This window comes from Neolamprologus multifasciatus, chromosome 7, assembly GCF_963576455.1.
Source record: "Neolamprologus multifasciatus chromosome 7, fNeoMul1.2, whole genome shotgun sequence".
Classification (NCBI taxonomy): Eukaryota; Metazoa; Chordata; class Actinopteri; order Cichliformes; family Cichlidae; genus Neolamprologus; species Neolamprologus multifasciatus.
In genome coordinates, this window is record NC_140445.1 from 51,102,712 (window position 1) to 51,130,514 (window position 27,803).

General features: G+C 41.5%; 3 protein-coding genes and 1 pseudogene across 6 annotated transcripts in view; 1 reads left to right on the forward strand and 3 right to left on the reverse strand.

The window, feature by feature from the left end:
• Window positions 1–19,001, forward strand: part of LOC146515291 (A-type voltage-gated potassium channel KCND2-like) — a 41,327-nt gene extending 22,326 nt beyond the window's left edge. The window contains exons 3-8 of one of the 4 annotated variants that reach the window (XR_014874971.1): window positions 3,887–4,049; window positions 4,592–4,690; window positions 5,789–5,887; window positions 6,934–7,154; window positions 7,999–16,827; window positions 16,943–19,001. Coding sequence is in view for 2 of the 4 variants with exons in the window: in XM_085165591.1 (XP_085021717.1) it covers window positions 3,887–4,049; window positions 4,592–4,690; window positions 5,789–5,887; window positions 6,934–7,154; window positions 7,999–8,173 (757 nt within the window). In the remaining 2 variants the exon portion in view is untranslated. Of the gene's footprint in view, window positions 1–3,886; window positions 4,050–4,591; window positions 4,691–5,788; window positions 5,888–6,933; window positions 7,155–7,998 lie in introns of all 4 variants that reach the window. The other 3 variants (XR_014874972.1, XM_085165591.1, XM_085165592.1) reach the window with 3 other exon arrangements.
• On the reverse strand, window positions 10,109–12,253 carry LOC146515292 (uncharacterized; annotated as a pseudogene).
• LOC146515293 (parapinopsin-like) lies at window positions 13,841–17,972 on the reverse strand. Its single transcript, XM_085165599.1, has 4 exons — window positions 17,597–17,972; window positions 15,491–15,819; window positions 15,096–15,341; window positions 13,841–14,958 (listed from the first exon to the last, which is right to left on the reverse strand). The coding sequence occupies exons 1-4, from the start codon at window positions 17,946–17,948 to the stop codon at window positions 14,803–14,805; spliced, it is 1,083 nt and encodes a 360-aa protein (XP_085021725.1). The 5' UTR covers window positions 17,949–17,972; the 3' UTR covers window positions 13,841–14,802.
• On the reverse strand, window positions 18,419–27,012 carry nt5dc3 (5'-nucleotidase domain containing 3). The gene is made up of 14 exons (XM_085165593.1): window positions 26,611–27,012; window positions 25,874–26,058; window positions 25,352–25,426; window positions 25,202–25,257; window positions 25,005–25,095; window positions 24,786–24,923; window positions 23,913–23,973; window positions 23,649–23,751; window positions 22,894–22,995; window positions 22,669–22,750; window positions 22,484–22,570; window positions 19,963–20,103; window positions 19,788–19,852; window positions 18,419–19,684 (listed from the first exon to the last, which is right to left on the reverse strand). The coding sequence occupies exons 1-14, from the start codon at window positions 26,900–26,902 to the stop codon at window positions 19,423–19,425; spliced, it is 1,740 nt and encodes a 579-aa protein (XP_085021719.1). The 5' UTR covers window positions 26,903–27,012; the 3' UTR covers window positions 18,419–19,422.
• Window positions 27,013–27,803: the final 791 nt, after the last annotated feature.

The window sequence follows — 27,803 nt, forward strand, 5'->3', positions numbered from 1 at the left end:
TTTAAAGGCCGGCGCCAGCGCGAGCACGGTAGGGTTTTAGGTGGGCGGAAGTGGGGAATTGATATTCAGTCATCTCGACATTCCTCTTCATCCTCTGCAGTGAGGATAAGAATCTGGTCATCCGTCTTTGTGTCTCACCCGTGTCAGCTTAGGGTAGCAGCGGTAGCAAATGTGAGTACCTGGTACTTAGAGACAACAAGAACAAAGTAGGAACATTACTTTAATCTGCAGCTGCTGTTAATTCCTACCTCTGCCATCATCCACGAGGCTTTGTGTATCTCAGCTTTCCCTTATGAACAATCCATCACTGTTACTGTTTCTCTCCAGAGTGCGCTTGCTGCTTTCCTTTCTCATCTGCTCGCTGCTAGGCTTTCCTTCCAAAAGAAGACAGTCACTGCAACACACTGTATTCCACAACGGACGTGCCTGCATCTCACCACTCGCCGCAGTAAAGTACATGCGAGGGAATGCTGTCTTCCATTTTTTTATGGATCTCTTAATAGGCTTTCAGCAGCACATCCAGAACCTATAATTGACACCTGCTTTCAGTCATTGTCTGCCATTAGATAGGAAAATGACTTGACCTGTAATGAACTGCAAAACTAATGACATCTGTGCGAGATTAGTCAACTTGAAAGCAAACTGTTGTACATGAAGTCCCATCAAGCGTGATATTAAAATGTCCACTTTTACATCTTTCCGCCCGAGCTCTGTAAAAGCCCAGACTGTTGGGCCCAACATGATGGAAACCTGAAGCTAATGACTCAAGCAGACGTCTGTGGGCATTACACAACTTCATTTATGAAATAGTCAACCTCCCGTGTAGCGATACATTCACATTACCCTGCCTCACTTGAGAGACGGACTACTGTCACAGCCACTGAGCAATGCTGATGTTCCTTCCTACCTGCATTCATCTTACTCTCGGGAGGTAATGGTCTACTCAGGTCATTTGCGCATTAGGGTCTCACTCATTCATCTCACCCACCTGCGAACGTGTGAATTGCCGGTCCTCTGCAGCACACGGAGAGATGTTTAGATGACACGGAAAACATACGTGCCCTGAATCATTCATTTTAAATCCCAGTGCTGCTGGTGGCCTAGCATGTCAGCACAGAGCCGCATGTGAATATGCAGATTATGCTCATACGAATGAATTTGCAGATTTTTTTTGCCTGGATCTGTTAATTGCCTTGGAGACATCGGGATTTTCTATTTGATAAAGTAATAATCTTGAAAAGTAATCAGATGTGCATGTGGCTACAGGATGTCACTGTGTTTGCAGCTAAATGTTTGAATTGGATTGAATTGTCTTTATTGTCCCAGGGGGGACTCTCTGGAGTGCAAACGGTAGTCTATGCAACCCACACATGTCATAAATGAATGAGAAAAAAAACATAAATACATATATAATATACTACATTGGATGCATTTGTAATAAACTAGCAGTGAGCTGGTAAAGCACTAGAAAAATGTTATTTATATAAAATCCATCGTCCATACAAAAATCCATATTGAAATGTGTATATAGTAGCAGGGGCTACAGTTTGTTTAACCACCCAGCAAACACAAAAATGATCTGATTTGGCCTTTTTTGAGAAGGAATACCTCCATCTTTTTCCAGCATTTCCTGCTGAGTGCTAGGGACAGGCATTATAGCCTCAACCTTATATCACAAGATTTGAAGAAACTTTACAATGAGGACACATTTTCACTGATGACACATTACCTAGTTTGAAGTGTGAATCTATTGCAAGTCAAATGCAAAGGTAGCATTTTCCCAGGAAAATTCAAGTATAAATAATTTCTCAGTAGCTGCACAATATTGTCGCCTAATAAAACTGAAAGATGTTTCCTACCTGGGATGTTGTATCTTAGATCCAGCTTTTTAACCACCCTGTTTTTCCACCTGTAATCGCATCAGTAATTTCCGCCCACCATTTGCTCTTCCCGTCACATGGAGTGAAACTAGCAAGTCCTCTCCCGATGCTCGGTGGAGTCATTTGTTTACATGTGTTTTGCACATCACCAGCTGCTAGCATCTCCTCCTTGTAGCCTGGTTGTAATAGACGGTGTGTTTGTGCCTCATGAGGTGAATTGAATTTATCGTTTCCACATTTAGTGGAGACAGTTTCCTTGCGTGTTTTACAAAGCACTGTGATTTGTTGGAGGTTGTTAAAGTAGCTCCCATTTTAGGCTTCAGGCAACGGGGACTTTTTTCCAAATTCGTTATGAAAAAAGTCTCCGTCCACATGCAAAAAAATGATCTCATGCATACCAAAAGAACAAGTGGTAATATAACCTTAACCGTAAAGAAATGTCGGCCAATTAAAAGTCCACAAACAATAAAGCGAGATTTCTACTTTCCGTGCACACGATTTCTGCTTGGGCCCCATAACATAAATTTCATCATCAAACAGTGAGTAGTGTGCAATTTTTGTGACAGCGCAGATAATTTAGATAACAGTGCACCAACTACGCATGCGCCCAGGCAGTGGACTTTAAAGAAGTATAATAAGAACTACAACTCGGTCGTCCAGCTATCCGTGTCCGTGTCCGCAATCAAGCATAACCCAGGCTCAACACGGCGCACAGTCCAACATCAAAAAAAGGAAATAAAGCTGCACACCTTTAACATTGTGAGACAAAATCCACATTTTATTTGACCACATGTTAAAAATAGAAACTGAGGTTTTTAAAACCTTCGCTGTGGCAGTTTTTCAAAAGCTCGTGAACATATTAGCCTCAGGCATGTCTCTTGCTTTCAGACATGCCTGGGATTGTATTGCAAATTTTTTACATTTTGCGATATCATTTTATAACAGTGTTTATGAATGACCTGAATTACCTTTGTTGCACATGTTGGCATTAAATCAAATTTTGTCATCAAAATAGGAGCATATAATGGCCTAGTATCTCCAAAGCTATGTCTTTTATAAAACAGGTGAAAAGACAACGAAGTTTCAGGGAAAGTCAGGAAGTGTCTCTCTTCTTCAGTTTGGTATCCTTGGTTTTAGTGCTTATTAAGTGGTGCTGAGGGTGTCTGCCAAAGTAAAGAAAACGAGGTGATGAAAACAGTTTGATTTCAGGTTTGCCTTGAACAGAGACAGATTTGGCTTTCTAGCAGAAGACAGGCACGTTAATTTGATGGGACTGGGGATGAGTCAGTCTAACCTGACAGAAGCGCAGCCTTTAATCTATTGAATGCAGCCTGTTCACCATTGAAAAATGACATGCTTTATTTGTGCTCAGGTAAACCATGAAACATTCCTCATCAGTGTCATGCATGTGTGCCAGAAAAGCTCTTTTCTCCTTGTGTTGAATTTTTGGGTTCCCTTTGCATCTCCATATTCCATTTTAATGTGGGAATAAGAACAAAACACACTGGTGGCTGTCGCCGAGGACCACAGACTTAATCGATCTCTCCGGGGTTCGGCATCACACTGCTCCCTTCCCCTTTTTGCTTTTACTCAACGTGATACTACTCGCTGTATCTTTCACAAGCTGTTTGGCTAACAGAGGTCACGGAGGATATGTAGCGCATTTGGTCACGACGTGAAAGCATTAGCCGATGCCAGCAGGTGTGTAATTATATATGAAACAGTGTTTTAAAAGAGGAACATCGCAATGGCGTGTAGAAACTAGGCCGGGGAGAGGTGACATCAGAGGGAGTCCTATTTATTCTTCGCCCACTTCAAATGTGTGACTTTTTATTTGAAGTTGTGAAATATCCCAAGGTCACCGTAACTATCTCCAAGACTATTAAAAATACCATTAGGCACACGCAACAACTTGACATGCTAAATAAACCTCCTGAGTGGAAGATTTTCCCTGTTTGTGTTCCTACCCAGTGTGCTCACTCTTATCTGTTTTGTGTGTGTTTCAGGTACGGTGACATGGTGCCAAAAACAATCGTAGGGAAGGTGTTTGGGTCCATATGCTCTCTGAGTGGGGTGCTGGTCATTGCCTTGCCTGTCCCTGTCATAGTGTCAAACTTCAGCCGTATCTACCACCAAAGCCAGCGGGCAGAGAAACGACGAGCACAGAGGGTATTGGCTCCCCGCCTTCCCCCTTCCTTTGCCACTGTCTTCCCTTTCCCCTATCTGTCTTTATTTTGCTTCTATCTGCCCTTTTTTCTCCCCCTCTTCTCTGTCCCTGTCTTATCCGCATGTAACAGAATGACAGGGCAAACGCTATCTTCCAGAATATTAATCTTTTATTGTGCTTCTGCGTGTTGTGTGTCTATTGAGCGTATGTGTGTATTGACTTGCTTAAGTATATTTCGGGGTGGGAGGGGGGGGGGAAAGAGGGAAATAAGAGAGCGAATGACAATGACTGAACAAATGATCTTCAGAGTATTGTGTCAGCAGCTTTTTCGATAGCAATATGTGCATTTCTTTCTAAAAGTGTTTGCTAAGGCAGAACTTCCTAATCGTAGATTTGGGCATAACCTTTCTCCACTAAATACTGCGGCTGCCGGGGCGGGTGGAGAGGGCGGGGTGGGGAGGAGGGGTGGTGGAGGAAGACGTAGCCAATTAGTGTGACGGACAAACTGTCAGAGGCTAAAACAGAGGTCTGTTTGTTCAAACAGAAAACTCGCCTCGCTAGAATCCGTGCTGCGAAGATTCGAGGCACTAATGCCTATATGCGCTACAAACAAAATGGGCTCCTGATCGACTCACTGGAGGAGGTAAACCGGATTGGGGGCCAAGCAGCGGCTTGAGGGTGGGGGGTGGGGGCTGACTGACCGGGGCCTCGCTGATGCTTGCATGTCACTCTGCTCAGGGGTGTGGGTAGGGTGGTCGGGGGTGGGGGGGCATGCCACCACACACCATACACACACACACACACACACACGGGGAAGCTTTTCATGCTGTAACACAGGGGCTGCTGTCATTCCAGTGCTTCAGTGTGATCGTCCTCTCTTACATCAACCCTCTCAGCTGCAGCATTGACATTCCTTGTCAACACTCCCTCTCTCTGTCCATGCAGCAGGAGGACCAGGCAGGCATACTTGCCTTCTGGTGGAGCCTCAGCCATTGCACTCACACTTACTCATTAACCAAGCTCTGCATGTCTGTCCAACAGGGTTTGGAGGGGAAGGAGGGAGACAAAGGCTTACAAGACAGTATATCACCTGTGGAGGCTGTCCGCTCAGCCCACATCTCCTCTAAACTCTGTTTTGGTTTGTTTTTTGTTGCTGTTTGTTTTGGGGAGGGTTTTTTGAAGGGGGAGGGGAGGTTGTTTTTTTCCGATCTGCTATGTGTTTTGTGCGTATTTTCTAGAGCATCCCAGGTTGTAGTGCAGACTAATACAGCATACCGTCCATCCCAGAGCCGCGCAGAGCTTCATAAAGTGTGTCTCATATGTGTGGTGACATTATGGTGCAGAATGCCGTTGCTGTGTTTGGTACGCTGTGTTCGATCTGTGTCTAGGTGTGCCACTGCTGCCGCATTGAAAGCGATTTCACCTCGAATTGGACTTTTCCTGCTTCTTATCATCAAATTTGTGAAAGAATAAGAAAACCAGTGTTCTCAGCGTAAACACGCTGCGATTAGTCGCAGTTTCTGTGCACCCACCCCTAAAACGTCGCCGTGTCACTAGGTTCAGTGGACTGGCTGCCATGCTACAGATCAGCATTTCAACTCTCGGTGCTTTTGCGTCCTCGCCACTACATCGCCGAGCTACTTGCTGTTGACTGTCTACTAGCAGAATGTAACCCTGCTCATCTACACTGCTGTGGTTTTCTCTTTGTTTTGTTTTGTTTTTCTCTTTTAACTCTATCAAGGCTTCCAAGGAGGCAGGACAAGCCCTGGTGGGGAAGGCCCCCAGCCCTCCTTTCGAGAGCCAGCATCATCATCTGCTGCACTGCCTGGAAAAGACCACGGTAAAAAAACAGACAAAAAAAATCTTAGAAGACCTTAAAGCCATGTCGATTGGAAGATGAAAGCTTTGGTGTTTTTTATTTTTTACTATCTTGGTAACAGACTTCACATGGTTTAAAATAGCTCTCTGTGTGGGGGGGAAGCTCCTTTCATTGCATTACTCCAACAGTCTGCGCTGTATCATCAGTAGTTCAAACCTGTTACAGTGAGTTGCAAATAGAAACAAAGTGACTTTTTTTTTCATCTATGCTCAGACTGTACAATCTATTTCCTGTTCAGCATAAGTTAAAAATAGCTTTAAATGGGGCTGGGAAATGTTGAGTCCCCGAGCCAGCGACATGCTAAAGATAACGTGGCTCTGCCATCCACAAGGATTATTTCATCTAAACAAACCGGCGTACTTCATTTTACTGTATCAATAATTTAGAGATGCAGGGGCCTCTTTTATTCTTTGCTCTGACATGAGGTTTACACTCGTGCAGATCTAAACTCTGCAAACAGACGTATGCAGGGAGTGAATCAGTTTTTCTTGTCATGAGATGATCCCTCTCCTATTAACCGGCTTGCCTCTCATCTGGGAAAAGCTCCAAAAAATGGTTTCACACTATTCCCGTGGCGATGAAAAGGTTTACATCAGGTCTTTTACAGTGTGCATTATAGATAACAGACAGAGAGCAGACCAAGAGTGACAGAGGTGAGTTATAAGATTCAAGGCACGGCATCAGATCTTGCACAGCCTTTCTCTGCCACCTGCTGGCGGGGCCCGAAACACACTTGAAGCCTGACCTTCAAGTTCTGCTCGTTTTTCACAGCGATAACAGTTGTGAATGTTCTCACAGATGGCACTTAATATGGACATCTGGGCCAATATATTTCTATTCCCTTGATGATTCATTTTCCAATTATTAAACAATTTTGCAGTGGATTCTGTTCAGTCTGTTTAGGCTTTACTGTGAAACATCTTTACTCATCATTGAACAGAGCCAATCATTGATGTAATAGAGTGATTCATAAGCAACACTGAATCCAATTTTTTTTCCTTCACCAGAATCATGAGTTTGTGGACGAGCAGACCTTTCAGGCAAACTGCATGGAGGTCTCCGTAATGAACAAGTCCGGCTCCCGGAACTCCTCCGCGTCCTCGTCTCCGCACGGCCTGGGCTCATGCTGCTCTCGACGCCATAGAAAGAAGAGCAGCTTCAGCCTGCCCAGCACAAATAACCAGGAGCTCAGCACCATACAGATAAGAGAGAGGCCAGTGGCTAACAGGTATGTAGTCTCTCTGACTTCACAGTGCTTTTTGGGATGCTGAGAAATTAAATAAATGACTTGTGTGTTTTTTGATTTGATCATTACGTCTACAAGTGATGTCACCTCTTCCCTCCTCAATAAATGTGGAGATATGCAGCAACAGCAAAGAGCAACAAATGAACAAGCAGCTACAAGCACAAGGAAAGATAAAAAAGATCGACAGTACAGCTGGCATATACAGTATGTAGGTTGTATTGACATAAACGCACTAACGTGCTGTAGTTAATGGTGTTATCCCAGCACAGTGTTCCTGTTATCTCGGAATAATCCTCACTGTTTTTCACTGGAACTGCTTCCTGCCTAATTGCTCTCATGAAAACTGTTGAAAGCACATTCAGTGGATTATGCAGAGTAACAGGTCTTTTTTCTTCCCCCTTGTGAATACCACAAATTAAATACCCTTCCTCTTCTTTATAACGGGTGGCAGCAGACTCCCCTGAGCAAACCCATTCCCATACGCAAGTACAATATAAATGATCTGCAGTTCTTGTTACTTCAGAAGGTAAAAAAAAAAGAATCTGCAATTCCAAACTGGGTGGAGTAGTCTGGTGCTATTGCTCTGAAAACGTCTACCGTGTGTGGAACATCATTTCAGTATTTACAATAAAGGACTGTTCTCGGACAGTAAATTAAAAATGTAGGATTTTTACAGCATATGCATCACAGGATGAACCACTTCATAAAGAGGGGGTGTCACTCATGTATACATTGTACAAGAACTTATTAAATAACAGGTTTGTGTCGTGTACATTTGCAAGCTCAGACCTTTCAGCCTCTTTTAATCCCTTGTTTTCTTTCACAGTCGCGCCAGCCTGAACGCGAAACTCGACGAGACCGTGCCCTTGAAATGTGATGAACCTTACATCACTCCCTCCATGGTCAGCTTATCTGCCCCGGTGGTGACTTCATCAGACGGGGACGGCTCCACCACCACAGCATACTCTCAGAGCAACATTGTCCGAGTATCTGCCTTGTAGATGTCACGCCTATCTGATCGGCTAACTGGTCTCAAGAAGCACCAGATGCTGAGGAGAGGGACCACCGAGCATCAACCTGCCATAATCTAAGAAGGATTATAAGATTAACAGAGGTCGAGGGTTTTTTTGAAGTTGTTATCTCATCTGATGTCAAACTCTGCATGGTATTAATATGATGTGGACAGCTGCCTTGGAAGTGAACCAGCAGATCTTGCTCCATCAAGCACAGCAAGAGCAAGGAAGAGGGCGAGGAACGCGTGGTCATCGTCGTTGCCTAAAAATACTGAGGAAAAAAGAAAAACAACTTTATTTTTGATTATGTAATGTAGTCATATTTGTTGTCTATGATTTAAGGAGGAAATGCGGATGTTTAAAGGTCATTCTCGATGGCCTCTGATGACAAAGCACACATATTCATTGCCTGAAGGCGATCTTTGTGAATATTAAATCAGTCTCCTTTACACATCGCGGGACATTCGTTTCACTCACTGCTTGTTACATCGATTGTTTTGAACCCCAACCCCCTTCAATGAAATGTTTTCTAACGCTCCCCTCACTGTTGTAAATTCCAAAAATCGTACATCCACCGGAATGGATAACTGTTGTGAATATTCATTAACTGACTCATTAACTAGTTGAAAAACATCGCTTGATGACGAGTAAAAATATACTACGCATCCTGACCATGTTTGTGAAATGTGCAAAGTGAAAGTCAAATGACGAATTCTGTGTTAGCTTACATCCTGATATGGATCTGTGTGACAGCCGCTGTCGTTAGTTAATAATTGATACTGAGAACTATACAGGGTATATATTAGTTAGGTCACAAGGTAGAAACATAAGTGAATGTTCTCGGCGGCACTTAACTAATACTAACCCTAATGTGGACACGTGGTATTTGGACTGAAAACTATATGAGAGAGTTTTGAGCATCAATTCCAATGACTTACCAATTCTTATGATATTCAAAAGCAAGCCTCGGTGGAAGTTACTGTGTCAAAGGGCCATTTTGTACACTTTTCATGTTGTAAATATCTCAGTTAGGACTTTCTCAACCGCATTTGAAGCTGGCTCCTCTCTTATTTCTAGATTTAGTTGACACTTGTTGGCATTCTCTTTCTGTCTGTTAACTGGTTGAATTAAGGATTTGCATGCTCTCATTGCCGAATTCTGTTTTATTAAAGTATGTCTCTGCTTCTTGTTGGTTTGTCAGTAAAAACGAGATCGGTGGGAAGGAAACAAGTGAGCCTGGTATGTCATGATGTAAATTCTGCTTTTAATGAAACACAAGTCTTGTCACGGACCACATATGTAAGCGGCAAGGGAAAAGGGGACAAATGATCACACACATTGTGCATTTGGTGCAGTGGATAGAATAAATACTGTAGCTCTATGGAAACATCCATTAAATGACCCATGTCTTTTCTTTTATTACAAAAAAAGAAAGAAAAATAATTAGGTAGGTCTGGTAATGTTTTTTTCACGACCACTCAAAGAGCATCTTTTATAACAGGATGGCATAATAATTAGGTGCTGCTGGAGGACATGTGAAGACCTGACTGGCCCAGCGGTGGGTCGCGGCTGCAGGGTCTCTGGAGGCAGAATGCAGGCCTCTGTGATTGTTTGACAGAGAGCGCAGCACCGACCCCCCCTGCAGAGCTGATTGCGTTAGTCCAGGCAGCTTCTCACAGCATGCACTGCCTCTGCTCTGCAGTGTTTAGTAACTGCTGAGAAGTCAGCCTGCATAAAATCTAAGATAACGCAGCGGCATATAAAATAATAAGCTTCTTATACCCAAATATAAAAAAAGAAAAATCCCACTTCGACGACTGGGATTTAATTTAGTTAATATTTAGACAATGACTAGACAAATGTTATTAAATTCTATATTCACTTGCACAGCGAATATGAATACAGTCATTGGGTCATGAAAGTCTATGTTTTCTTATGAAATATGGACTTCATCCTATTTTTCAGCCGATAAAATTCTGAAGAAAACTGAGGGTTTACTGCAGCGTATATGATTGGGTCACTTAGTGACGTGATGCAGGCAACAGACACTGACAGGACCTCCATGTCTTCAATGATAATTATCTGAAAAACAATAGACAATTTTAAGAATTAAGAGATCTTTAGATTAACTTTGTATAACACAACAGAGATTTTCATGTGAATCCCATTTCATTTACATAGCACTAAATCACAGCAACAATCACTGTAACAATCCATCATTAGTTTTACTCATAAAATTACTATGTGACATAGCACTAAATCCCCCGCCCCCGACGTGTTTTATATTGTAAGGTAACGACCCTGCAATAATAGAGAGAAATCACAAGCCTATTGCTGCTGGCACTTACCTGTGAGTTTGTGTTTTTGTGTATCAAGTAATTCACCAGTTTCGTTGTGATCAGTGGTAACCAGAATAAGAGGAAGGTTAGAATTATATAGCCAGCACGTTTAGCCATTTTGCCCTCTTTCTTTTTGTTTGCTCTCTCTCTACTTGCTTTTGAAGGCATCATGCAAACAGCCCCTTCTACCGCTGCAGGGAGTTGCATTGCTTCTGTTTCGGGGACGTTGCTTGAGACTGGAGGTGAAGCGGTCACCTGAGCCTGTGAGGCAACAGTCAGTGTTTCTCCTTCATTGTTGTTTAGGGCTTGGTCAGGCTCTGTCAGTAAGATAGTAGACTGAGAATTTACATTTGGTGCAGGCAATGATGGGGGCTGCAGGAGGCTGTTTTCTTTGGTTTCTTCTTCAGACTTCAGTCTGTCTTTGGATTGTTCCTGTGTGTTGAAACTGACTGACGCCTGCTTTGTGGTTAAGCTCTTAACATTTGAATCAGCATCTCCATTTGACAGATTCACTTCAACCTTCATGACATGGGGGTTCGACTGCTCTGTTTTTAAAGGTTTTTTCTCAGTAAGCACTGTAGCCTGTACTGGAAGGGGCCGAGCTTGTTTTGTTTCTGCATTGCTCATCTTCACTGTATCTTTAAATTCTTTCTTATCCTCTGAATTGATGGAGACAGATTGTACTGATTTTTCCTTGGGTGAATTTGATTCAGCGTGTGTCTGAGCATTGCCTAAGCTCAAAGTGGGGTTTTGCTCAAATCTTCCACATTCATTTTGCACCACTGCGGCTTTTTCTTTCTCTGGCTTCTCTTCATTTTTGTCTTTTGTAGCAAGAGTAAAAGTACCTTTGTCAAATATTTTACGGCTGTGTGATCTCACCAGGGCAAATATGCGAGCGTAGAATCCAATGATGACACCAAAACACGCTGCCCACAGTGGGAATAGCATGTAAAGCCCAAATTTGTCATAAGAGAATAACGTTTCTCTCTGTTGCCGTTGGCATTTCATATGCAAAGGTGAGTCCCTCAAAAATATCACACAAAAAGCAGACACCAGAATAGCGAAGGTCCATGTGAGAGGAATCAGCGCCTTAATTCGCCTTTTCCTTTGATTGGCTTTGAAGGGCTGTGCAATGGCCTGGTATCTCTCTGCACTTATGCACGCCAGTGTTAACAACTGGATACAGCAGCTGAATGAAAAAGAGGCCATTTGTATATCACAGATGAAACTGTCCACTTTTCTGTTTCGATACACACTCACAACGATGGTTAAGAGAACCGGGCAATCGATTACACATCTCAGAAAGTCTATAACAGCCAGACTGACCACCAGCGCGTTATTGGAAGTTTGCAGGGACTTTTGCCGATACACCGCCAGTATGACAAAAACATTTGCCGCAGCCCCCACAACAGAAGTGCTGGAGAGAATAAAGCTGTTCGCCAGCACAAATGCGATTTCAACGTATTCCTCCAAGGCTGTATTGTTCCCAGAGTCTAGTGCAGGTGTGGGCTCGCGTCTCATCTCTGGATTCAAAGAGCCAACATATTTAGTTCTTTATCATCACTCTTTCCACGCTGACCAAACGCCTGCGTCCCTTATCGCCACTGAATGAATAATATTAACTGGTAAACCTGTAGCTCAGACAATTTTGCGCCAAAGAATCCGCCCTTTTCATTATCACTCGACAGCACAGGCGGGTCACCTGGGAGTCCTCAGTGTTCACATTCATTAAAAGCTCTGCAGTGTATTCACAGCAGAGACAACTGGGGGAAAACGATGGCTGTTAATTAAATAGCAATTACGTCACCATTGTCTCAATCCTGATATAACTGCAAAAAAAAAAAAAAAAAAAAAAAAAAAAAAGCCAGGCAGAGGTTCAAATCTATAATGCGGTGATGATGACGGCATGGCACTGTAATGCACATGATACTGTACGCATATGTGCGAACTGAACAGCTGTCCGTGTCATATTAATACAGTGCAGCACAAAGGTTAAAAGCTTTGCATTAAGCATGCCAGATGGATGACTTGGGAGTTCTTGAATTGGCTCAGGATATAAAGCGAGCAATGCTGCAGGATTATTGCACGACACTGTGTAATCCTGTTTGGAGATAAAGTGTGAAATGCTCTTTGCTTCAAATATGCAAGCTATGGACTACACCAAATCTGGGATTAGATTAATATATAATGCATTTTGCTTTTGATCATCTAACATATTAGGCTGATCAAATATCTCCCAGTAACATATGGAATCAAATCAGAAGTTCTGGAAAAGAACAAAACCAGTTATCGCACATCTGACAATATCTGGACGCCAAAGACAATGTGCAGCTTATAACGACAAGATAAAAGATCAAAAACACTTTATTCTGAAGCAGATGCCCATCTACAGTATTTACAGCGCATCAAACAGGTGGGTGGGAACAATGTGAGCAAGAGAGTGAAACAGATTCACACTAATATAACAAAGCTTACATACAGACAAAAAAAAAAAGTCAATGTAAAATATTCTAGCAGAGCACTAAACAATTACCTGAAAGATATCACTCAGCTGTGCACAGTGTAATGTGATGTAATGTGACGTGTAGATTTAATTTAAAAATACTGCTACAGTTTTATAACTACAGTGCGCCAAAGGGGAAACTAGCTCTTTCTCCGTGCTTGTGGCTGTTCGTGAAGCCCGAGAGTGGCTGGATTTCATTGATTAGGACCACTGAGAAACTGATCTGCTGCTCACAGATGGAACGGTCCAGCTGCTCAAAGCTGAAGTTTGACTTGTCACATAGTAATTTTATGGGTAAAACTAATGATGGATTGTTACAGTGATTGATTTAAATTAATTATCCTGTTTGTTAGCACCAACTCAAGAGTGAAAAAAAAATCTCCTCAACTGGGTGCTTTTACTCCATCGTTAATCAGCAATGCATTTTTTCTCTTCGTGACTCTTCGTTGCTTCAGGAACGTGTCACGTGGGACACGATGTCCTGAATCAGACCCAGAGATGTTATTATGTTACCCTTCTCTGAACCGCCTAATGCCCCTTTGAACTGTCTACACAGATGAAAAAGCACAAAATAATACAAATGAAAAATTGCCAGACCACAGAGCAAGCTAACCAAGTAAAATGAAAGTCTTTTACTGCCTGACTGACTACTCATTGTTAAAACATGCACAAGGTGAGCTGTGCAGCAAGCTTGCTTAACAAGTGCACCGAAATTTCTCATGTTTTCCTAATGCGATTTTGTGGGAAGAGAAAAACTGATTTAAGCATATTATTATTATTTTTTGCTATTTCCCTAGAATAAAAAAATAATAATTTTACCGAGTACATTGTGTATTCACAAAGGCGCTCGACAAAGAAATAATGCCTATATACACTGGAGCAATGTTTTTGTGCAGCAGACGTTTGGAAAGTGTGAGAGTTGGGAAAAGGCAGGACTTATTGCATAATCCAAAAACAAATAAAATTATTTGACCAAGCTGTCAGTATTGATTAGACCACGGAGCTGGCTACTGTTGACTTTAATTCAATTTTTTTTTTTTTGTTGCATAATGCTATCACACAGGAGGATGGTGTGCTGTATAGCTTCCATAAAAACATATAACCTGTTCCCAGAACAGTCCTCCTAATGTAAGAAGGGTCACAAGGTCTAGTATATGCATGAATTAACAATTCATTACCTAACAGTTCAACAATATTAGGAAGAAAAGTAGGAAATGACGTGTTATATGAGTAAAATGAGTAGAAAAAGATCCACTGCATTTAATTTATGCAAAAAAAAAAAGAAGAAAAAAAGTCTAGGATTTCAGTTTCCCGCAGTCTTTCTCTGCAGTCTGGGTGTGTTTAACCATCCTAGTGTGTTTAAAAATGGAAAGAAATTGAAAACCACATACATTTTTTTATGTAGTGTATTTCTGTTTGTTATATATCTCCTTTAATTCATAAGTAAAAATCATTACTGGTTTTGTTAGTAAAATGTTACAGATCAAAAGAAGATACTACAAAATAACCACGCAATATAATATTCTAGTCACGAAAATAAATTTAAAACAAAAAAATAACACAACATTTACATGGAATTGGGTTGCATTACAGCATTTTATTATGAAGTTTCCTGTTTTTTGTCCAACCTTCTGAATATCCCTGTCAGCCTCTGAGCTGATTCTGTTCTCTAACAATGTTGGTACCTCTGTGACAGACTCGAGTCTGTAGGTGTCCTGGTCTGTCTTCTTGATGAGGCACCAGTAAACGCTGACAACCAGGACAGCTTTTTTTTGTCACAGAGGCAACACCTTGCTGTGTGTGTTGACGCTTCTGCCAAAGGAGGACAGGCAGCTCCCCTTGTTCACAGAGTGCATGCGGATGCTGACACTGGTGGACCCATGAGGAATGTAACGGCCGCAAGACAGCACCTCCAGAGCACAATCACGGAACTGATAGGAAAAAAAAAACAACCAAGAACAAGAACTGTCAGGAAATATATGAGCAATAATTTCACAAACAGTGTTTCTTCAATCTTTGTTCACAATCAAGATTTTATCTCAGTTTTACAGTACCGGTGTGCTTTTACCTGTTTGTTGGAAAGGAAGTAGATGATGGGGTTGTAGACTGGACTCGTCTTGGCAAAGTACATTGGCATGGTGGCAACTAGAGGAGGAATGTGCAGCTCTGGATCTATAACTACCACCAATGACAATGCTGCGTAGGGCAGCCAGCAGACAAAAAATGCTACTACCATGGCCAACACCATATTGATGGCATGAGCATTCTCTTTCTGGCTGGAACGCCCACCTTGTAGCTCCACACTCCTGTTCAGCTAGAAGAGAGCAAAGTTGGGCCACATTAAAAGCTAATTACTTGTTTTACTATGCATGCGGTAGACTGCAAGCAAACATAGATAGATGCATGAATTTTAAATGTTGCTTAAATAGCGTAATGAATAAGCAAAAGCTATTACACACCCACCTTACTCATGGATTTCAGCAGTTTAAAGTAGCAGTAGATGATGATTGCAACTGGAATAATGAAGCAGATGAGTGTGTAGAAAATGAGATAGCTGTAGTTGCTCCATGATCTCTCTTCCCAGGCCAGTGAGCAGGATGTCTGGACCCCCTCAAGTCCATAGGAGCTCCAGCCAAATAATGGCGCCACAGCCCAAAACAAGCAGAAGATCCAGACAAGGAGCAAGCCAAAGATGCTTCTCCGCATGCTCAGCTTTAAACCAGCTTTTGGCTTGCATACCACATTGTATCGCTCATAGGCAAGAAGAGTAAGAGTGCAGAGAGACACCAAACCTAGACAAGACAACAACAACAAAACATAACAGACATTTAGACAGTTCAAGGCATACTTGGATTTCTTTTCTTTTATAGAGTTATCAACTCTGAGTTAGAGTTAGAGTTATCAATGATTTTTGAGTATGCTCGGGTGTCATGAAGAAGATATCTGATAAATCTGACACGTGACTAAACTCTACATACAAAGAAAACATTCATAAAACACAAAAACTATCAAAGCCAAATTAAAGGAAGAAACAAAAGTCATTTCTAGAAATGCTAAAAAAGATGCTCCAAAAATGTAAGATTTTCTAATGTTTCTTGGTTCCCAGGATATTTAAAAGCAGAATGGGAAGCAGAGCCTTCAGCTTTCAGGCTCCTCCCTAGGCCTGGTTCTTCTGGAGGTTTCTTCCTGTTAAAATTGAGTTTTTCCTTTCCACTGTTAAATGCTTGTTCACATGGATCATTTTCTCTCGATTATTGTAGGGTCTTTACGTTACAATATGAAGCTCCCTGGGCAACTGTTGTTGTGATTTGGCACTGTATTAACCTCTTAAGCCCCAACGCCCCCTGATACGGGGGCAAAAGGCAGGAGATCAGTTAGGCTTGGGGCTTAAGAGGTTAATAAAACTTAATTTTCTAGAAATCTAAAGCATTAGTCATTTTAATTAGTATGTCTCACTGACAGAATGACAGTGGCAACTGTATTCATACACTACATTTTATTATGTGTAAACTCAATGTGCTTAACAGAAGAAACAAACATATAAACCTCTGTGTGTAGGTCTGCTTGAACAAAAAAGGTTTTGAGTCTATTTTTGAATGTTGCTGATGTTAACTGATCTCAGGTCAGCAGGCAGCTTGTTCCAAAGAGCAGGACAACAGTATCTAAAAGAAGCACCATCAGCATATTTGGATCTGATTCTAGGAACGTCAAGATCTACACCTGATCACCTGAGAGGTCTGACTCGGTCATAAACAGTGAGCAAGTCAGCGATGTACTGGGGGTGTTCAAACCATTAAATGGTAAATGGTAAATGGCCTGTATTTATATAGCGCTTTACTAGTCCCTAAGGACCCCAAAGCGCTTTACATATCCAGTCATCCACCCATTCACACACACATTCACACACATTAAGAGCTTTGTGACCTATAAAAAAGATTATTCTTTTTAAGGTAATTCCATGCTGTACTGGGAGCCAGTGCAGTGCCTTCAATAGTGGGGTATCATTGTCCTTCATACCTTTAAGAATTCTGGTTGCTGCATTTTTAATGAGTTGAAGTAATTCTACTGATGATTTGGAGTGTCCTGAAAACACAGCGTTATAATATTCGAACATCCTTGATATGACAGCATGAACCAGTTTCTCAAAATCAGTTTGAGATAAGAATTTTCCAACTTTTAAAATATTTTTGAGTGATAGAAAGCAGTTCTGGTTAAATGAGTAATTATCAAAACTGAGATCACTGTCCAAAATAATGCCAAGGTCCCTGACTCAGCTCACTGCTCACTGTGTTTCAGAGACAGGGATAATAAATAAGAAACTACATGTATTTCTGTCTTGTCCCTGTCCAGTTGTAAAAAGTTTCAAGGCATACGGCAATCAATGCAGCTCATTAGTTTGAGAACAGAATTTAGATCATCAGAGTAAAATGATAGATACAACTGAGTGTCACCTGCATAAGAATGGTAGAATATAATGTGATTTTATGGATCAAAGACAGTAAGACAGACAGAAAGTCTGAACTCCAGAAACACATACACAAAAACACAGCATATAACAACTAAACTTACCAAAGTAATTGACTGAAAATCCCTGGAGCACGCAGGCTGTGTGTCCAATAAAATAGGAGCCTTGGTAGTTTGTGATGGTGACCACCAGGGAGCCACAAAGGCCTATCATGAGGTCAGACACGGCGAGGTTGAGGATCAAAACGTTCATTGGCTGTAGGAGAGCCGAATTCCTCAGCATCACGACTATGACCAGACTGTTGTTAAACACTGATAACACCGTGTTGATAAACATGAGGAAAGAAAGGATGCTGTAGCCCACATGAGGGAAGATGGTTGGTGGTACGGTCACCACCTCAGTTTGGATGGAAGGGAATGGAGAGCTGGAGCTCACAGGTGTGCTGTTGGTATCCATGGTGCCCAAACTATCCAGCCTTAATGAAGCATCTATGAGGTCAGGGACTGAACCCTCAGATACTCTCTCCTCTCCTCAGGAGCCAATGTCATTGGCTTGATCATTTTTGATCCCTGTCAAAGCACTAGGCTTTTTTTTTTTCTTTCTAAGATCCCAGAGCCTGCACCTGCCTGACAGTTAAAGCCCCAGATGCAATACGGTAAATTAGTCAGTAACACGATTTGGGTGGGGGATTAATCCCAATAAACCCTCTGCTATAACTGTAATTAGAAACTTGAGTGGTTATTAACACCGGTGCAATTAGTCCTGAAAATTAAATTTCAACTATGAAACCTTTTGTTGTTTGTATAGGTAATAATACCAATAACATAAGCAAAGAATGAATGGATTACTCATTCAGTAAACACATACGTGCTAATTAAGTCGGCAGATCAGATCATGCCCTTTTAAATGATGACATAATTACTGGGTTAGGATCAGGCCATTTCCAGTTTAATAAATAATGAAATAAACCGTAAGTAAACGCTTCATAAACACATCATTTAAACCACAGACCCAGACTATGAGGTCATGGTTGTGGCCACTGTAATTTTCCCTTTGATATTCCTTTTTTAAAAACTCCAGCATATATATATATATATATATATATATATAAAATATAGCCACGGTTACAGCACAAAACATTTCACTCATCTCCTACAAAAGTGTCAAACCTAACAAACCCAAAATGCAGCTTCCTTCACGCATCAAAAAGCAACATTCATGCTAAATATAGCGATGATGTTCTATTTTTTTTTCTCCTGAGAAAATTGAACATTTCTCATGTGCTAAAATGAGACATACAGGCTGTGCTGTGTGAGAATTCCTAAAACTATTAAACGTCTCAGAACATCAAAGTGCAGTTTGCTTGACAATGTGCAGCAAATAATGACATCAACGGAGATTGTGGCTGGCAAATGTTTTTCTGAAAAAGCTAATTGCAACAAAGTTATATCGGGGTGTTGCAAAAAAAAAAAAATACTGCAGTAACGTAAACAAAGGGATTAAGGCAACGCAGTCTGTAATGTAACTGTAAATATCCATTACACCCACAGATGCAAAGGACATAAAAGGCATAGATGATTTGTGTGCAATTCACAGCTCGAAATAGGAGAAAACAAAAATGGTGCGTGACTGCCCCCTGTTGTTTGTACTGCATAAAATCATCTATTTGTTTAATTAAACAATTCTGTCAAACACAAACTACTCATCTTAAGACTTGTTGTTTTACAAGGACATAAATTACTAATTTAAAGCACAAATTTCATAATCAGTTTACATCAACTGTCACCAGTGGAGCTCACTTCAAAATGTGGCATGCCTCTTTAAAATACAGTAACTCAAAACTGCAGAAAATAAAATTAAATAAATGAACGAATGATTGAGATCATTCAGCCTCTGTGTTTTGCTTTTTACGGTGGTTTTCTGTTGCTAATCACACTCTGCTTTGGTCCTGTGGAGCTGGGGAGGAGGCACCTAAGCCGGCAGAACCGTGCTCAGGCCAGTAGGGGGCTTCGTGCTGCAGAGGAGTACGGCGAGGGAAAAAGGTGTGCTGGAAGTCGTAGTTGAGCAGGCAGCTGATGGAGGCCATGTAGATGTCAGCGAAGCGCGAGAGTCGGCGTGAGAAGTAAGTGGGGTTGTGGTATGTTCGAAAGAGACTTCCAAACTGAGCATTGAAGATGTCCTTTGTCTGAGGCCTGTAATATATGAAAACACAACGAGATATGGTTAGATCGATTCCACAATATCTCTAAAAATGATCCAAAATGGTTTTAGATAAATAAAACATTTTGTTATTACTTCATGGCTTCTCTTTCTTTGATCCACTCCTCGACCACAGCTCGAGACGTTGGATCCCTGTGCACCTGTTAGAGAGCAGTGCATAAATGTGAACCAAAAAAAACTTATAATATACAATAACAATAACAATACAAATAAAAGACTAAGAAGAGGGATGATATACTAGGTTTCTGACCTGCATCTGTTCAATAAGTCCAGTCAGTGACTGTAACCAGGTCATCATGCGGACGTACTCTGGTGTATTCATGATCTTAATCTCCTTCCTCAGCTCAGGAATGATGGCACCCGTCCTCCAGCCATGTTTCAGTGTTAGATCCTGTTGAACAAAAGATCAGCAGATCCATCTTGATGATCATGATAGGCCAATAATTTAGAAATATACTCCTTCAGTCTGGGGCTTGAGCCGTGAATCTTTAGTACATGGAGGAAATAAATCATTAAACAATAATAAACACAGAACACAGTGTTTCAGTACTTACGGTAGTAAGTCTAAGTAACGACAGATAACCAGAACTAAACTATAACAATTTCATCTGCTAGTTAAGAGGAACATGACACAGACCTCTGGAAATGCCATCTGCAACACATCCAAAGCGGGAACATGTTTTGGACTTGAGTAATTAAAAAGAGGAAACTCAGAAATGTTTCTACTCTGTGCCCACTTGCAGCAATGAGCTCATTCCACAGCCAGACAGCCTGAGTGTAAGCTGTGACTAGTGTAAACTACAAAATGCCAGCTTCCATCTCTCTAAACAAGCAAGACGACATAATTGACTCCTGACTGCCAGCCACCTGCAAGGCATCATGCCAACGATATAAAATCTACCTCTCATTATCAGCTTTTACTGCTAATCAAGTTTATACATATATGTAACCTGCTTTGTCCAAGCTGTTGCCAGTTCCTGAGTTACAGGCATGAAAAGATAAGAGGCGGTGATGTGCTGTGCTACTCATGAACGAATTTCCTGGAGGAACCTACCCGAGGGATTAATAAAGTTCTATCTATCTATCTATCTATCTATCTATCTATCTATCTATCTATCTATCTATCTATCTATCTATCTATCTATCTATCTATCTATCTATCTATCTATCATTACAGCAGGTGTGTCATACAAACTTAAGTGATCACTTTAAAAACACATCAAATGTTAATGGGGGAAAAAATCCTACTGGATATCTATACTGATACCTACTGTGTAATGTGTTAGGAATGAAAGGAAGCCGGATCATTTGATGAAAATCAAAATGATCAATCTGCACTCAGTAGTTTGTATGGTGCCCACGTGGTTACATGCATGCCTGACAACGTTGGGCCATGCTTCTAATGAGACAACGGTTGGGGAATCTCCCAGATCTGAACAAGGGCATTACTGAACTCCTGGACAGTTAACGTTCAATCTGGCTGCATTGGATGGACTAAAACATAATGTCCCAGAGGTGTTCTGCTGGATTCAGATCAGCCGAATGTTGAGGTCAGTCAGTGGTATCAATTATGTAATCCTCCAGGAAATGCCTGCATACTCTCACACATGAGGCATTGTCATGTACCAGGAGGAACCCAGGACCCACTGCATCAGAGTAGGTTCTCACAATGGGTCCAGGGATTTCATCCTGATAGCTAATGGGAATCATGGTGCCGTCGGCTAGCCTGTAGAGGTCTGTCCCAGCCTCCATGGATATACCTCCCCAGACCTCACTGACCCACCACCAAACCAGTCATGCCGAACAATATTAGAGGCAGCATAACGTTCTCCACAATTCTAAAGCCCAAACCAGACCCTTTTATGTCTGTCAGGTGCTCAGGGTGAACCTGCTCTCATCTGTGAAAAGCACAGGGTGCCGTTCTGGTATTCTATGGCAAATGCCAATTGAGCCCTCAAGCCACTCTCATGAAGTCTGTTTCTACTTGTCTGGTCAGATTCACAACAATGGCCTGCTGGAGGTCATTTTGCAGCTCTGGCATTCTCATCCTGTTCCTCTGTATCTGCTCTTTTGTGCAAAAACAAACAGCCCTGTCTGGCCCTCTTAGAGTAACTGCCTGTCTTCTGGAATCTCCTCCATGCTCCTGAGACTGTGCTGGGAGACACAGTAAACCTTATGGAAATTGCATGTATGACTGGAGGACTTGGAGGAGGAGGAGTGGGACTACTGCAAAACTAGTGAAAAACAGCCAGAAAATACGAGGAGGGAAAAAAAATCTCTGTGGCCTCCACCTGTAATACCATTCCTGTTTTGGGGGTAGATTCATTGTTGCTCCACTAGTGCACCTGTTGTTAATTTAATTAACATGAAAGCAACTAAAACCTATTAACAACCCCCTCTGCTACTTAACTGACCAGATCAATACCCAGAGGTTTAACTGACCTGATGCTGTGCTCTTATTAAAAAGTCTTCCTTTAATTTATCAGCCAAACCCAATGCAGCGTCTAAGTAACTACGCTTCAGTGCATTTAGTTGTATATTTCACACCCTGTTGTCTTCTTCCAGAACAGGTAAGACTTAGATTGTTGTAAAGAATAATCCAGCCTAAGACCTTTGAGTTCTGGGAAAACACACTAAATGGAGCATTATCAAAGCACTGCATGGTCAAAGCGGGGTTCCACTCTTTGTTTGTATTCATAGTATAATCGTTTTTTAACACTACAGGTGTACTTGGTGTAGTTTTAATGCTTTGTTATAAATATGCAACTTACTGCCAAGTCGCTGTAGATGTGATCTCCAAAGTAGAGTACTTTGGATCCTCTCCAGCCGGTCAGCCTGAGGAATTCATAAAGGTTTCCCTGAATACCAAAGACATACAAAAAGAAAAATTAACCATTTGTTTCATCATGCAGTGTATCCAGTGAGATTTATTAGAATTGTTAAATGGGCACAGTACCTGTTTATAGATCTGCCCTTTTTCCAGCCTGTGAATTCTGTCCCACAGCAGCACACCTTTGTCTGTTACTCGCCTGAAAGGTCTAAAACAAAACGGCAAATTGGATATTTAGTAAAACGATGCTCATTTTTATACAACGATCAACACAATGTAGCCACACTGGCATGTGTTATTTAAGTGCCCTAAAACATAACATGAAGATAGTATGAGAAGCATATTACTTACTTCCTCCTGTCATTAAAGAAACTAGGTTTATCAGCTTGAACAATGACAACATCAAACAAGTCCCTCCAGTCTTTTCCTACGATGTAGTTCATTCCTCGATCCCTGCAGCAAACAAAGATTACGCTTTTTACTTTGTCAGCAACGCCTTAGAGCTCGTGATGAGGGTGCAATAACACTAAGCTTAGGGCATAGCTTTACACCTGGATTAGCATGTCAATGCAGCACTAGGCTAGCGTAAACTCAAACTTGCAAATTGGTCCACCTGTTAATTCATAAAAATGGAGGACAGTCAAATCCAAACCCAGCTGAGCACAACTTAGATTGCCTGTTAATTAAAATATCAATATCTCATTTTAACATTTACACATTTACTAACACAGTTATGATGCCCATTCTTCCAATTACGACATTAATAAAAACACGAGATCTTGCACATTGTAGCACACATCAGACCCATCCTGATAACTCAGCGTAACAAAATATTATATCAAAGACATCATTTCAGTGATTTTTCAACCTTTCGAGGTTGGATACGCACAAGCTTGTTATATTTCTGGAAAAAAAAGACACTTCAAAAGGCTTCACAGTCAATGATTTACAATGAATTACAAATACCAGCCTGCTGATGTGTGTTTGCCCAGCCATAAAACTTGGGGCATTATAAAGCGGCACCAATTAAACATTAGTACACCAATACACGACATTTTTAATTAATCACGTCAACAAACACTTGCACTCTGTTTGCTCTCACTTACACAAAGTCAAAAGGGCTATTGGTAATGAGGAACATCTTTTTTCCTTGCGCTGACAGCTTCTTCAGCACAGCGTGGCTTTGCTCTCCATAGCAAATGTACTTCTCTGAAAAGAGAGAGGGGGAAAAGAAACCCTATGCTTTTAATTGTAAATCACAGCTTCATTAAGCCTAAATTATGTTTTTATTTCTTGGCAACTATTCAGATGTGGCCATATCGTTTCTTTCATTAGTTCAAACTAAGTAATATAAATCAAAGTAAAATTACCAATATCTGCCTCCACAGCTCGGTACATTATGCCCTTGACATGAACATCCCTAATAGCTTCCTGTGAAGAAAAGTAAACAGCCCTTAGCCACAAGTTATAACTTCAGCGACGCTATGTTAACATAAAGGTCCAATAGCAACTTTGCTGTGAATATAAACAGTTGACTTAGAAGCACAAAGCAAGTGCATCTGTGAATACAAATGAATATGAAGAAAGAAAGCCCCAGAGTTTAGTTTCTTTGGTGACACACTGAGAAAGTGTTTGAATCAATGAGTGTGCGAGTAAACTTTCCCCTGAAATCCCGATCCCCTCAGGGAAAACCTAGGATGTTTAACATATACAAAGATTGTTTGATGCACAAAAGAAGTAAAAAAATAATAAAATGGGCTTGAAAGTAGTTAAAAAATGGAGGAGGGGGGTGTCCTTGAGAAAACATGAGAAGCATTAGCGGAACAGCGAGTCAGTGTGAGGACTTTTTAAAGACAGCGATCTGACAAATACCCTACAGTGTGACACAGAACTGAGAGGCCCACCATGACAGTTGGCCTCAAAGGGAGAACGCAGATCTGATTTTTCGCCGGTCTCCCTGTGAAGTCGTGGATCCACCAGAGAACAGACGCACATGGCTGCAAGCGAGCGTGCTCAACTAAAATTAGACATCGCTTTTCAGATCTAAAAATAAGATGGAACCGAATGGCTGGAGTACCACAGCGCTCCCTGGAAACATGTAAATACAGTTACAGTCATGAACATGTGGCTGGATTTATTCTCATCACACACACACTGGCCTTTTGGGAGATCCAATCAGGAAAAAGGGAGTGCTGTTAAATCATTGCATTAAAACAAGGTACAGCGATAACAAGACAGCTGACCTTTACATCTTTGTAGAGATGGACTGGCTCATAGTCGATGTTGTGCCTCATGAAGAAGTCGTTGACACACGACAGAAGGGTCATCTCAGGCAGGGAGAATATGTCCATGAACTGTTTCATCGTATGGCCATGTGAACTCTGCGGGGAAGTCATTATCATAATTATTATGTTTGTTACAGTATCTGTGTGGACACATGACAGTGTGGAGGTGCTGATCACCTTGCCATAGAAGTCACTCATGATCTCCAGAGGAACATGGCAGCCTTCATACATGGCAATTACTTCTTCGTCAGGAACTGGATGAAGACCTCTGAATCAAAAACATTAAACAATGTAAATTCCTAAACAGCATGTCATTTGTATCATCATATAAATGGTCACTACTCAGACATGGAATTAACAAAGTGCACACATACCTGTATACAGTTCCCAACTGGATATAGTGAAAGGCATCTATCTTCATCAGTAATGCCTAAAAATGATTAAATATAATCATCATACCGATGGTCCTCACATCGATCTTAGATTGTCTAAACAGTTTAAGACAATGGAAGCTCCACTCTCACCTTTTGGACGTCATAGTGAAGTCCTCTTACAGCAAAATTTGGAATGTATTCGTACTTTCGCAGACCCTCTGGATACTTTAAAAAAACACAAAGGTTTACATTTAGTGACAAGAAAAGCATTAGGTTTACTTAAAACCAATGAGCAACATAAATCACAGACAAAGGTAAATGTACTTTTGCAGATGGAGCTTAAACAGGGTTGTAGCTTCGTTTAAACCTTAGCCCACTGACAACCTTTAAGAATCTGTTACATAAATTAACTTTGTTTTTAGCCAATGCACAACAACCACTGCCTCAAGACGCTTTGGATTGTTTGGTAAAGACCCTAAACCCAAACAATCAGATGACCCGTACGAGCAAGCATTTGGTGACAGTGGGAAGAAAAAACTCCCTTTTCAAAGGAAGAAGCCTGACAGAACCGGGCTCAGGGATGGGTGGCCATGTGTGGGCAACCGGTTGTGGTTGGGCGGAGGGGTGACTTAATCAGTAGTGTCAGGTTGTAGAATCATTCACAACACACACCCGGTGTTTAGTGACGAGGATGTCCCGTGCTATGTTGAAGATGAGAGTGTGGAGATGGCTGGAGTAGAATGCCAGAGTGTAGTCGTAGTCGAACCCGTAGATCTCTATGTCTCGCAGGCTCATCTCATTGTTGGCAAAAATAGTGTCTGGGTCGACAGAGTTGGCAGTTATAACGGAGATCAGATCTGAGAAGAAAAATAAAAACACAAGAGCTTTCTTCAGCTTATTTGAATTCAGAAATATATACAATAATACAGATGAAGAATGTATCTCTATATATCCTACCTCTTTCTTAACAAGTGGGCCAATCTCAGCAAAGCTTTGCACAGACACATGTACGGCAATTATTAACATCTGTGTTTTTAAAAGAACACCTCAGTCAAACATCAGCACAGTGTTGATTTAACCCTTCAATGTCAACTTCCCAACAAATTCTGACCTTTAAAAAAGATCAATAAGTAATGCAATAAATAAAAACATGCAGGTTTTAAGGTTCCGAAATGTAGACATTGGGGATTTGTTAGCATCAGTGAGACACAAATAAATCAAGTTACAGAGACAGATACAACCTAATTTCCACATTTAGAGTCTGCTGTCTGAGAAGCTAGAGGAATGGCGAGATGTAGTTAGCAGGAAACACAAGCCAAAACACAGTTATAAAGAAACAGCAGCTTTGTATTTAGGGCGGGGCTGTAATTATTAATGAGGAGCCGCCTCACTGTGAACAGTGACCTTACCTCCAGTTTGTCTTTTGGTCTCATCGTAAACAGACCACAGCCTCTCTGTCGTGTTCTGGCCGTCTAAGGAGCTGCTACAAACAGATGCTGCGCACTTTCTGGCTCTGTGCTCGTGGGAGAGTAGCTGACCAACTCCCTGGGACACCGCTCTGAAATTCCGTTTCCATAACCGAGACCTTACCGGGTGGTAGTGGTGGTGTAACCCCTGTACGACATTACAGAAAATATTGGCCCTCTGCAGACAGTCCGTGTGTTTCAGAAGAGACGAGAGCGGCAAAGACCAGGGCGCCATAGCTTTGTTCAGAGCGTGGCGGACCGTGCGGAGGTTGCGGTGTACTCCCCAGCCGACTGCATGCGGCAACGGGCTCCCTCGGCAAAAACAGAAACTGTCGCCGTGTAGTTGCTCTTACGTCACTTCCCAGTTTGGTAAGGTCACGACCAGCCAGCCAATCGGGAGCTCGTGCGTTTGACGTTCAGTGCCTCCCATAGCCTGAATATATTTATAAATTCATATAAGATGCATATTTCTAATACTTTATGCTCGCTCCTTACTCCCTTTCCGTCATTTGGGATCACAGGTAGCCAACACGTAGTAAATGTGTTATTAGAGAGTAGAAATCCAATACAATATGAGAGCAATAAAAGACTGAATGCTGAATCAAATCTATCTATCTATCTATCTATCTATCTATCTATCTATCTATCTATCTATCTATCTATCTATCTATCTATCTATCTATCTATCTATCTATCCTTTTGGGACGAGGATTATCAGAAGTTGTGTCTTTTAGCTTCTGCTTGTTCCGCTGCCCACATAAACATGTAAACAGAATGAGCAAGCAGTAGAATAATATGCACATTCGTGGGAGAAGCTTGCACCAGTGTTTTTTCTATCATTTGTGTTTACTATAAGGTGTATATTTTAAGTCAGTAGCTAAATAGTGCTGCTACAGCTTGTACAGCATTGTCAAGATGAGTTGGTGTAATACTCACCGTCAACACTACTTAGCAGATGTGTACGTGTGTTGCAGTACCCGGAGAGAACCCACGCAAACACGTGGAGAATAAGCAAACTCCACACAGAAAGGCCCCGGCCTGATGGTGGAAATGAACTCGGGCTTGCTGCGAGGCAACAGTGCTAACCACCATGCCACCTTGCTGCCCCATATATCTAACCAACTAACAACTGCAGT

What these genes read in the sequence shown, in the direction of transcription:
- LOC146515293 (XM_085165599.1), bottom strand. Translation starts at nt 17,948, where the DNA reads ATGGATACCAACAGCACACCTGTGAGCTCCAGCTCTCCATTCCCTTCC. An exon ending in ATTTTCAGTCAATTACTTTG is followed by an intron (nt 15,820 to 17,596) that starts GTAAGTTTAGTT and finishes TGTCTTGTCTAG; the next exon opens with GTTTGGTGTCTCTCTGCACT. An exon ending in ACTTCCTTTCCAACAAACAG is followed by an intron (nt 14,959 to 15,095) that starts GTAAAAGCACAC and finishes TTTTCCTATCAG; the next exon opens with TTCCGTGATTGTGCTCTGGA.
- nt5dc3 (XM_085165593.1), bottom strand. Translation starts at nt 26,902, where the DNA reads ATGGCGCCCTGGTCTTTGCCGCTCTCGTCTCTTCTGAAACACACGGAC. An exon ending in GACCAAAAGACAAACTGGAG is followed by an intron (nt 26,059 to 26,610) that starts GTAAGGTCACTG and finishes TTTTCTTCTCAG; the next exon opens with ATCTGATCTCCGTTATAACT. An exon ending in AGCTGTGGAGGCAGATATTG is followed by an intron (nt 23,752 to 23,912) that starts GTAATTTTACTT and finishes CTCTCTTTTCAG; the next exon opens with AGAAGTACATTTGCTATGGA.